General features: G+C 39.4%; 2 protein-coding genes across 4 annotated transcripts; both read left to right on the top strand.

Moving 5' to 3' along the window:
- The first annotated feature begins 1,758 nt into the window (after positions 1-1,758).
- Positions 1,759-5,166, top strand: cabp5a (calcium binding protein 5a). Of its 2 annotated transcripts, none has more exons than XM_077502720.1 (7): positions 1,759-1,945; positions 2,026-2,075; positions 2,345-2,375; positions 2,479-2,622; positions 4,226-4,335; positions 4,461-4,608; positions 4,758-5,166. In XM_077502720.1, exons 2-7 carry the CDS (start codon positions 2,028-2,030, stop codon positions 4,781-4,783), a joined length of 507 nt encoding a protein of 168 aa, XP_077358846.1. In that variant the 5' UTR covers positions 1,759-1,945; positions 2,026-2,027; the 3' UTR covers positions 4,784-5,166. The 2 variants fall into 2 exon arrangements, with proteins under 2 accessions (XP_077358846.1, XP_077358845.1); XM_077502719.1 differs by having other exon boundaries at positions 1,764-1,930.
- A 3,001-nt stretch (positions 5,167-8,167) lies between these two features.
- Positions 8,168-11,526, top strand: nif3l1 (NIF3 NGG1 interacting factor 3-like 1 (S. cerevisiae)). 2 transcript variants are annotated; one of them, XM_077503409.1, is made up of 7 exons: positions 8,168-8,268; positions 8,818-9,326; positions 9,975-10,122; positions 10,322-10,448; positions 10,515-10,653; positions 10,727-10,810; positions 10,901-11,526. In XM_077503409.1, exons 1-7 carry the CDS (start codon positions 8,213-8,215, stop codon positions 11,083-11,085), a joined length of 1,248 nt encoding a protein of 415 aa, XP_077359535.1. In that variant the 5' UTR covers positions 8,168-8,212; the 3' UTR covers positions 11,086-11,526. The 2 variants fall into 2 exon arrangements, with proteins under 2 accessions (XP_077359535.1, XP_077359536.1); XM_077503410.1 differs by having other exon boundaries at positions 8,233-8,268; positions 8,968-9,326.
- Positions 11,527-11,788: the final 262 nt, after the last annotated feature.

The raw sequence follows: 11,788 nt of genomic DNA, 5'->3' as shown, positions 1-11,788 counted from the left end.
CGAAATGAGCCAGAGCTTTGCTAGGAGCAACACTGCCCCCGTGAGGTTCCGCCATGATATGACGTTAGTACGCTGGACCCCCTGCGTTCTCGCGGTTCAATATCGTTTCTCTCGCGGTTTGGCATCCACCCACCTTATGGGCGTGTTTTGTTTTCAATATATATATTGTTTATTTATTTCCCTGTCAGCTGTCTTTTTATGTTTCTTGGATGGCTACAAAATGTATGTATTTTTTTAATTAAATGGACTATTTTGACCTACAACCAATAACATTTTACACCAAAAGGCTCCTATAAAATACAAAAAAACACAACATTTAATTTCAAATTATTTCTGCCCATCCTAAAACTACAGACATTGTTTCCCCCCAATGCGCACGAGGCCTGGGACGACCTCTCAGCTGTCTAAAATGTGCTGTGAGCGAGGGCTAAAAATCAGCGCTAGCTCCCATTGCATAGCCTAGCGGATTATGCTGCTTATGCAACAGATTTTTCTTTTTTTTTTTACATAAGAGGAAAGCAGGCAGTGGTGGAAATGTCACAGAGGGGACGACACTGAGCTCAGCCAGTTAATCAAGACAAACATGTGGATCCGCGCCGATGGAGGTTAAGTGGATATTTCAAGGAAGGGATAATCTCTTTTATTCAAGATGTTGCGTTTACGTATTTCCAAGCAAAACTGGTTGTAAAAATAATATCACGTAGCCACAACATTGTTTCTAATAACTTGGTTTTTAAACTTTTTGGGTACTGGGAGATTTTTTTCAAGGACCCTCCTCAAAGTCCTAATATAATTAAAGGGATACTTGACTCATTGAGCTATTTTCAGCAGTAAAACGTGAATATTTTTCCTATAACTAATGTGGTAACTTCATTATTTTTCATGTACAATTAATACATATTAAAAAAGTAATTTTTCTACTTGATGTCGACTGATGATGACATGACCTGTGCTGAGGAAGTAGGTGACGGCCAATCATGGTTCACCTGTTTTCTTGGTTTGGTCAGTAAACTGAGCAATGATTGGTCGTTACCTACTTCCTCAGCACAGGTGATGTCATCATCAGTCGACAGCAAGTAGAAAAATAACTTTTTAAAATGTATTAATTGTACATGAAAAATAATGAAGTTACCACATTAATTATAGGAAAAATATTCACTTTTTACTGCTGAAAATAGCTCAATTAGTCAAGTGTCCCTTTAAATATAAATACATGTATCTACAAATGCCACATGAACTAAAGTTGCAATGTTACAATACCAAATTCATATTTTTCTTGAGGACAGAGACATTTTGCCTATAAAAAAAACAAACGTTTTCCAAGATCAAGTCGTGACATGTGATATATTATACAATTTTAGGTAAGGTCATTACAATTCACCTTACCGGCATTTCCAATTTGTAGGTTGTGATGTAGTACCTAAAAAGTGTGTGTTCAGAATGAAAGAAGGTCAAGAGGTCATCCTACCCGACACGAGTCTTACTTGTGTCAGGTTGAGATGGCCGGAAAATTTCCACTGGATGACAACATGATGTTTTCGGTTATCTGTAATTTGAGTATTTATTTTTCTGAAGACTTTACAATTTTATGACAGGTGTTCAATCAGTAGTTTCTACTGTTCCCATTTGTTTTTAAATTTTACTAAAGTATCTTGTACTTTTACTAAACTACGTGTGAGTATTTTATCCACCTTGCTTAAGCCCGCCCTGCTGTCCTGCAGTCACTCTGCTGACTCCTCCCAGCACATGACCAAGACTGGACGCAGCTTCAACACCCCTCATCATCATCATCATCATCATCAACGCAGCATCCAGAGAGAGTCAGCGGCAACTTCATCCCACCCGGGAACTGGCGAGACAGAGAATCAGAGGGGATTTTAAAAAAGCAGAGGTCGCAGATGATGTGATTAGCTGCGAGCACAAGCCGAAGGTGAGAACATATCAGGTAGTTTACCAAAGCTCAGGAAAAAGTCACATCAGTCATTTTTTTGTGTCCTGTACTGACAAATTGTTTTCCTTTGACAGACATGAGCTTGGGAGAAGCGTGCATTTTCTTGCGAGGCGGGAAAAATATCGTGAGTACGACTAAATGTGCTGAATGACATGTTCAAAGTGTACATAATGAAACTTAAAAAAAAAAAAAAAAAGTACATTTGTTAATACTGTAAGTGTCTCATTAAAATAAAAATGTGGTAATTTTTGTCATTTTTTTGGAGAGGTTACTGTATTTCTGTCAGTTTGTGCAAATATTTGTTAGATATGCGTTTTTTTAAAATATGCGTATTATCCTCCCTTTTTCGTATATTTCCACATTGACAAATTGTTTTGTCTTCCTCCTGCGCAGTCAAGAGATCTGGCAGACGATGAGATCGACGGTAAGCCGCATCAACACGCTTCATGTTTTCAGCGCCGCGTTTGGTTTTGAGTTCCGATGATGGCCGCGCGCCCGACTGAGGGATTTGCCGTGCGTCTGTGCAGAGCTGCGCGACGCCTTCAACGAGTTTGACAAGGACAAGGACGGCCTGATCAGCTGCAAGGACCTGGGCAACCTGATGAGGACCATGGGCTACATGCCCACCGAGATGGAGCTCATCGAGTTGAGTCAAAACATCAACATGAACCGTGAGTACGCAAGTGAAAAGTTCTTTTTTTTTTCCACCTTAGCACATTGCTTACATTTCCAAAGAATCTCACATTATATTGTGTGCAATTTGAAATAATGTGGTGTTGTGGTGACCCACAAGGGGTCGACATTCACCAGTGACCTGTGACCCCTATGATGCAGAGAGAATCACGTCGGGGTCACCAGTTGTGGCGATGCGGTGAATCCTCGTCTCATCATTCACCGCATCGCCACACTGTAGAAAAATGAAATTCTACATGTGAACAGTTAAATTAATACCTCATATGTACCTCAAATTAATACAATATTATTGTCAAGAAAATAAAATGACAAACAGCTCTCAATATGATGTGATACAGTTATGCACATTTTTTTTAATTACAGATTCAGGATATTTAATATTGTTTTGGAGCGTATTAGCTCAGTGGTTCTTGAACTTTTTTACACAAAGTACCACCAAAAAAAAAAAATATATATCTTGACTCTAATTACCACAATCATGGCCAATATTAAAATAAGTTAGTGTAGTGAGGGATAGGGATGTAACGATATCACAATATGGTCACGATACGATAATTATAATATTGTGGGGAGGTTGGCGATATTTTATTTAATGTATTTATTAATTTAATATAATTAATGTATTATTATCATTAATTAAATGTATGTATTATATATATATATATATATTATATAAATTATTATTATATACTAATATAGATTATTATTATATAGTTATTTAATTTAATTATTTAAGAGAGCACAATATTGTGCTTTTGTATATAACATCAATGTCATTATTATTGTTTTGTTATGTTATTATTATTATTATGTTACGTTGTTCATGCACGCACACATTGAGTTCCTCCACATATTGACTTGCTTTACAGGCATATTACGTGCCCCTTCATCTGACAATTAGCGTAGATTTTAAACATAGAAGGGCCAAAACATCCCTAATGAAAATTAAATTGCACAAAAAATAGCCACCAGAGGGAGCTACAACTGCACAAATGTAAATCAACCTTTTTTTTCTTTTTCTTTTTTTTTAACAAATGTGTTGCATTTAAATATCGTGAACATGACGACGATGATATTGTGGCAGTTTTCATATCACAATATCCCGATATCAAGCTTATAGTTACATGCCTAGTAAGGGAAATAAAAAAACTGCACTTAAATAATGACACACTAAAAATTAATTTCACATAAACATCAAATAAAAACAACATATCAGCATAAAGTTGAAAAACAAAAGTTCTAAAAGACTGTTTTGTACAAAATTGTTCAACACAACTCAACTGTACTTAGGCAGAGATTCTGTCACATACCACTAGAGGGTTTAGTACACGTACACATCAGTACATCATATATGGTCATAATTGTGACTAGTAAGTTTATTTAATTTTATTAAATAAAAAATATGAGTGCTTCTGATGTCATTCAGCATTATTAGGTTTTCAGATTTTTTTTTCGGAGCATGCATCATGCATATTTTTTTTTCGTTCTCCATCGACATAGTACTCCAAAATGCAGACTCTTAGCAAAAAAAGAAGCCTTCGTTGTATTTCTACAAAATAATGTCTTTTTTTTGTCCTCCAGTTGGCGGCAGAGTGGACTTTGAAGATTTTGTGGATCTGATGGCACCCAAACTTCTGGCGGAAACAGCTGGCATGATTGGCGTGAAGGAGCTGAAAAATGCCTTTAAAGAGGTCAGACCTCATCGCTAACTGAAAGAGGACGTTAAAATTTAGTCTCCCAACAACTAACCACCACTCAACTTGCAACAACCAAAAACTTGCTGATCACATCCTGACCTGCTCGTTTTATTTTCTAGTTTGACGCAGATGGCGATGGGGAGATCACCACGGAAGAACTGCGCTCAGCCATGAAGAAGTTAATGGGCGAGCACATGAGCCGACGAGAGATCGACGCTATCGTCAAAGAAGCCGATGACAACGGGGACGGCACAGTAGACTTTGAAGGTACAAACGTCTTCGTTGACATGATGCATGGCTAACACGGGGGGGCCTTGTGGACTTGAGAATGTTTTTTCAATTGTACTGTGAATATCAGATCAATTTTCCCCATTGAAATGTCTGAAATCTGTTCTGGTCTGGTTTCATGTCCACAGAGTTTGTCAGGATGATGTCAGGATGACGTCGATGACTCACCTCTGCAAAAGCGCAACATTTGTCCATTCCTGTCCGAATAGTTGCTTTTGTGTATATTTATTTCAAGGGCTAAACACAGCATGCTGATGGTAACTGCTGCACAACCTGATATCAAACAAAGATTAAATCTCTCAAATCAACCAAGTTCATCTTATCAGGTAGTTTTCACTTAGTTTAATAATCCGAACTAGCCCCAACAGTTTATAGTATCTGCCAAGAATATATTTTCAGAAAAACATGTTTTCTGCATGGCAACAAATAGCCGACTTGCATAACATCCAGCTCGCTGGTTGTATAATAAAACAGTACGATGATCTATGGATGTTCCCAAGATGGGATTTGGAAAATAAAAAACAATGCAGTCAAACACTGGTGGTGGATGAAATGTTTTTGGATTAAGGAAACACGTCTGCCTTGGATTTGGAGGAGCGTCAGGATAAAGCGACCAGCGGCCAGTTGATAAGAGTGATTTTATGTGCCCTCTGAAAGTCATCTGACGTCATGCTTCCTCTCTTAATAGGCTTTTTGGAGAGTATTGAGATTTTTTTTTTTCCTCTCAGAAATAGAAGAGCCTTCACAGAAATGTGGTGGATCTACATGGACAAGATTAATTACTATATTTTAGATTTACAAAGACGTACAATTTGTAGTACATAATACTGTTGGGACCAATTTAAGAACCTGTCAAGTGAATTCCGAGACCTGGTTCTGAATAAATTAACTCATTTGCTCCCCAAAACGTATAAATATGATCTATTTTAGCAGCAAAGATGTAGTTATGTTTTTTTATGCTAGACTAGAGCACTACAGAAGGCTTTGATCCAGCCTCTCAGCTGCAAAGAACAGTTGAAGAAATGGTAGTTATTGAAAAAATGGCCAGCAGGTGTCAGCAGAGTAAAAGAGATCAACCTGAACCATTTTGAAAAAAAGCTCAATTACTCACAATTCTAAATAGATTACTGAATAATGATGAAACTTAGCTATATTCTAATACTAATTGTTACAAAACGTAAACTGATAGAAATATACTTTTTTTCCTTATAAAAGAAGAGACTTTAATCTTTCTTTTGGTAGGTTCTATGTTTTTATAGCAATAGAACACAATATTCTGTGGGCCTTCTGTGGGCAAAATCACTCAAAAGCCAGTAAAACAGCCGAAAGTGAAAAAGATTCCTTCTGTGAAAATGTCTGGGAGTGAATGAGTTAAAGACAATTGCTGAAAAACGAGTCATGTAGTCGTGAATTTGTGGAGATTGAGCGTTAAACTGTTTTTCACCATTTCACTTTTCCTGATGTTAGTCAAAATGGATCCTGCTTAGGGGTGTGCTCAAAAAATCGATACGGCAATATATCGTTGCAGGTCTCATTACAATACACGTATCGATACGCAGGCGTCAGAATCGATATTGCTCGTTAACTTTAAATAGGCAGTTAACGTCTGCCTTTGCAGCTTGCATTGTAGCTAAAAAATAAAAACCAGCAGCGTCTTTGGAGTTAATTGCCTTCAATTAAAGCAAAAATAGCACACCAGTGATTGGACACTGTGTCTTGCTAAGAAAAATGAAAGCAGAGGAAGAATATCAACATTTATTTACTTATAAATTTAACATGGCCCGTGTCTCAATGTACCAATTTTCCTATATTTTGTTTAAAAAAACAAAATCAAATGTTGCATGAAAAAAAATTCTGTTTTTGTTTCCCAAAATATTTCAAATAAGCACATTTTAGAGCTGTATTAGGCTCATGCCTATTAATAAATTTTGCCAGTGTGTCTGTGAAAACTGCTCCCTGCTCTTAAGTGCGTACACATTTAGACCAGGCATGCCGCTTGGTGGTAAACCAGAAGAGCTACTAACAAAATCATTTTGTCATCCAGCGTAATAAACATATTTAGGTGTACATATGACTGTTATTATAAAACGCAAGTAAATTAATGTAAAATATTGGGCTACGTATCGCCTTGAAGATCATGTATTGGGATACATATGTATCGCAATACGTATCGTATCGTGACTCCTGTATCGTGATACGTATCGTATCGTGAGGTTGGCTGACCACATATATCGAAAATCTGTGAATAATTTACACATGCCTTGGGGAAAAAAAAAAAATGCAAATCAGGGTGGAATAGGCCCTCAACCCGCCAAAACCGAACTTGAGTACATTTAGGACCAGTTCTACCACTGTACCATGCTGTTAGCTAACGAGCTAAACCAGAAAATCCCTTCCCTTGGTGCCACAGTTGACAGAACACCTTGGTCTCATTATTTAAATTCCCAAGCGAGTAAAGTAACGTCATGGACAAACCTGATGACCATTTGTGAAAACATGCTAGCTGGTGAGCTCGCTAGTGAGCTAGCGTATGTGCTAGCTCTTGAGCAAAGAATCATCATCTCAGATCCTGTCATGTGAGGACATTAATACTGTACTTCAGTAGATTTTTCAGGTATCTGTACAGATATTGAAAGACTTTATTTGTTCAGTTGAATCAGTACTTTGACCTTTTTGCTACCCCTAAGCCATTTACATTACATTTGCTAGGCGTGACTGATTGGTGACCAGCAAACAGCACATGACGTAACACCGGACCTTTTCCCTGACCCCTCCAACATCCAGCGTCGACCTTTGTCGCGTTAATCCCCAATAATCTCTCAGTTTGGGCTTCAGCGCTGATGCGGCTACTCTGGCCACCCTACAACTGACAGAACTTGCGGTTTAAACCCTCCCAGCAGTCACCTCTAAACAGTAACAACCTTTCACTTTGTTTTTGTTTATGTGCCTGTGTTCACTGCAGAGGATGCGATAATCCCGAGTTCTCAGAAGTGCCATGTGGACCAGATGCCCACCACACACACACATACAGAGCTGTCCTCTGATCTTTTCTTGCACACTTGAAAATGTTTTCATAATACTTTCGTTATAAAATGGCGTTACATAATGCAGCAAAATTCAGCAATAACTCATCATGGGTTTTTCATTAAACCTACCAAAATTGAGTTAAGCCTCTTCCCTGTTTTGTCTGAGCCTCTGACCAGGGATGCTTCAGTCTAGAGATGGATGGATGATTAGATAGATAGTTCAGTAGATAACAAGGTAAATGGTCAGATTATTACATCATTCCAAAACTTTTTCTACCATTACTGTGGCCTTCAATTTTTGAAACTCAATTGAAACTAAATAAATCAATAAATCAAGGGGGCAAGTACAATGAGACCTGTTCAAAGTTTACCAATCGTAGAAGGGTACAAAAACATGTTACAAGGCGATAGATGCCCCTTTTTTTTTTCACCAGCACTTATTTTTTTTTTAAAACTATACTATGTACCATATTCCAATTCCTGACATATTAAATACAATAAATATATATTTTTTTCCAACAAGCGTCACAGCGCAATGTTAAACGGACCAATTAAAAATGAGCGTGCGATGGCGTCACCGGAAACCGGAAGAGTGCGGCTCCCAGCTTCTCATGTAAGTAAACGTGCAATCATGCGTCCCTGTCTGCTCACTAACGTCATTAAAATACTTCGAAACGATAACTATATGTGTTCAATAAATAAGTGTCGGGTCACCTTATAGCTAGCAAATCAAATTAGCCACTCTTAGCTTCGCTGTGTGCTTACAATGCAAAAAGTGGGAACTAGTACATGTTGCACTAGCGAGCACAAATGAACACAAATGTACAACGTACAGTACAATCATTATTTAATGAAGTGTCCAGTAGTGTGGTTATTATTTAACAGCAACCAAATGTCCACACCTCCAAAAACAGATTTAAATATAGTAGGCTACAGTATACTTTATAAAAACATAAAGCAATTGCATAATAACAGACAGATGATGAAACAATCCGTCGCAACTATATGGAGATGCAGTAATAGTAGTCATTTTCGGCAAAGGATATCGAATATATATACCAGTGAGTACTGTAATATGGAATAGTTGACTATCTGCCAAACTGGTGAAACCATGATATCATGAGGTACCAGACTGTCATTAATACTGTGTTCATCCTCGCAGGTCTCGCTTGATATTGACTGGATGTAGAATTCTTCCAAAGACATTTCTATCGCAAAGCCCCAGACGCGTTTGGACCAGGTTCATCCCTCAAACTGAATTCTCTCATTTCTGCGCCATCCTCCCCCGCTTTCACTCCTTCCTCCGCCCCAGCCCGATGGAACTAAAGGACGTGGTGAAGGTTTTGGAGGATCTGGCTCCCCTCTCGCTGGCCGAGCCGTGGGACAACGTGGGCCTGCTGGTGGAGCCCAGCCAGCCGCGGCCTGTCCAAACCGTCCTGCTGACCAACGACCTCACCGAGGCGGTCATGGAGGAAGCGCGGGCCCAAGGCTGCGATCTCATCGTCTCCTACCATCCTCCGCTCTTTCGACCAATCAAACGGCTGGTCCAGAAGGACTGGAAGCAGCGATTGGCTGTCCGCGCCGTGGAGGCCGGCATCGCCATATTCTCGCCTCACACGTCATGGGACAGCGTTAGTGGAGGAGTTAACGACTGGTTAATTGGAGGACTTGGTGAGTCAATGCAAAATGTGTCACTTTCTAGGAAACTTCTGGAAAGTTTGCAGTAAACTTGCATGAGAAGGTAAGATGGGGAGTTTTGGAAAGGTGTCATAGTCAAGAATAAATCATATTTTTGTCACATTCATGCAAAAATAATAGTAAAACATGAATTTTTATTTAAGAATCAAGTTTCTAATTGACAAAAACATGTAATGTGTATATATATATGTATATGTGTGTATATATGTATAAAGTTTGCTTTTAGAGAGGCCTAGCGTGCTTGCTTCAAACTCTCGGTGACTCCCAAATTAAGTTTACAATAAAACTTAACATATCAAACGAAAAGTAATTACACATTGTACATTTAAATACTCCAAAAAATATTCACTCAAAACATGTAATTTCAATGAATGATAGTCTGCTAGCTTAGTGCTAACATATGTAAAACGCCAATGACAGGCCAACAGAAATTAGCATAGATGTTACGACACTCCTACTTTGACACACAGAGTAGCAACACACATACACATTTCTCACAACTTATTTGTTTTTTTTGGTGTCAATTAGTGAGATTTTTGTCATATCAAATGTGTCTTGCCTCATTAAAAGTTAGGAAACACTTAACCTCACAACTCTACTTGGTTCTGTTTATGGTTTCAGGTAACGGTCAGGTGTCAGTGCTCAATCAGGCCTATGTGGACTTCCCTTATAGTCACATAGTGGAATTCCAATGCAAAAACGACATATTGGATGCTCTCCTGGAGGAACTCGAGGCTTTGGATGGGTTGCTAGTTCAAGATCCTGTCAGGTTCGACACTATTACGAATACGACAACACAACAGTGTTATAGTGAATTTTAGCATAATCGTCAGAGCAGAACTTTATTTTGCGTACATTGTGGCAGTTATGTGCCGATTATTCCCATTTTATTAGTTAAAATGTGATTTATCCCCACCCACCCCCCACATGTCGAACATGTTACAATGCATTTTATTTGTCTGTAACAGAATTGATGCAGTCAAGACTCAAGTCGGCCTCTACTGCAGTGGTTCAGTACTGGCTTCTGTTGTCGATAAAGTGACACGTTACGTCATCACGTCCGACAAATCCCTCCGCATTCTCAAGGCAGAAACTGTGAGCAAGTATAAAATAAAATAATGTATTCAAAATGACAGTGGAAAGAAACTTAGTGACTTCTAGCCCCCCAGGCTGGGCCACGGTCAGGGGCGACTGAGTGTTTTGGATGAGCCAGTAACCGTAGCAACAGCTGTGAAGAAAATGAAGTCCCACTTGGGTTTGAGGCACCTCCGGTTGGCCCTCGGACAGGGACGCACGCAAGGTGATGAGTATGCCCCCCCCCACCCCCCCCCCCCCCAAAAAAAAGTTTTGCTCACTCTTTGCTTGATTCCCAGAATCCTTTGTGCGGACCGTCGCTGCGTGTGCGGGATCAGGAGCCTCGGTGCTGAACGGCGTCCAAGCAGACCTTTACATCACCGGTGGGTAGATTGCGCCTCTCTGGAAAATAAAAGTATCGCCATGACGACCATTTGACTGACAGATTCAATTCGGATTGATATGGCTTTTAGGTGAGATGTCCCACCACGAGGTCTTGGATGCGGTTGCCAAGGGAACCAGCGTCATCCTCAGCGACCACAGCAACAGCGAGCGCGGCTATCTGTCCGTATTCCGGGAGAAACTAGCCGAAAAAGTTCCCGCCCATGTCGTGGTGATGGTCTCCAAGGCTGACCGGGACCCCCTGGAGGTTGTGTGAAGGATCCAAGCCTGCCATGACGAATAAGACAAGTTCCTCCAATATTTCACATCCATCCTGTTAGAAAAGTAGAGCTTGGTGCAAAGGACCTATGTTGAAGTTCATGGTGGAGCTACTATTCACGTTTTGGGTTGATAGGACTTGGACTTGCGAGGAATTACTGCAATAAAACGCATTGCACAAAACAAGTATTTTTGCATGTACTGAGCGTCGTGTGTCGAAGCATTAAACTACCTTCTTCACTGATTTACTTATAATGGGGGCTGCTTGAATGATTACGGACGACACGCCAAGGTCATAGAGAGCGATGGAAGCGTGCAGTCAAATTGTGTGCCGATCAAATGAGTGCAGGGGATTTATTTCTGGAAATTTTAATCCTGATAATCACTCACATCATGGTCGCCTCTGGCCAGCTTTGAGTCCGTTTATTTTTTCCCCAGATGTGCTTCATGCATGCAGGTTCAACAAACTTTAATTTTACACAATTACTTGAATGAAAACGTAGATTTTTCTTTTTGTGTGGTCAAGGTAAGTGGGTTGGATTGGAGCCTAATACAATGGCTGTAAAATTTGACATCAGCTAATAAAGAATAAAAACACGGCTAAAAGAAGTTACGTTTAGTGGGGGGAAATTTTACTGTATAATATCTAATCAAAAAAAGAAAGCCATTAATATAGTTATTAACGTGACGTAATTTGATGC

The sequence above is a fragment of the Festucalex cinctus genome, chromosome 17 (genome assembly GCF_051991245.1).
Source record: "Festucalex cinctus isolate MCC-2025b chromosome 17, RoL_Fcin_1.0, whole genome shotgun sequence".
NCBI lineage: Eukaryota > Metazoa > Chordata > Actinopteri > Syngnathiformes > Syngnathidae > Festucalex > Festucalex cinctus.
The sequence above is the reverse complement of the archived record's forward strand: the minus strand, read 5'-3'. Positions and strand labels throughout refer to the sequence as shown.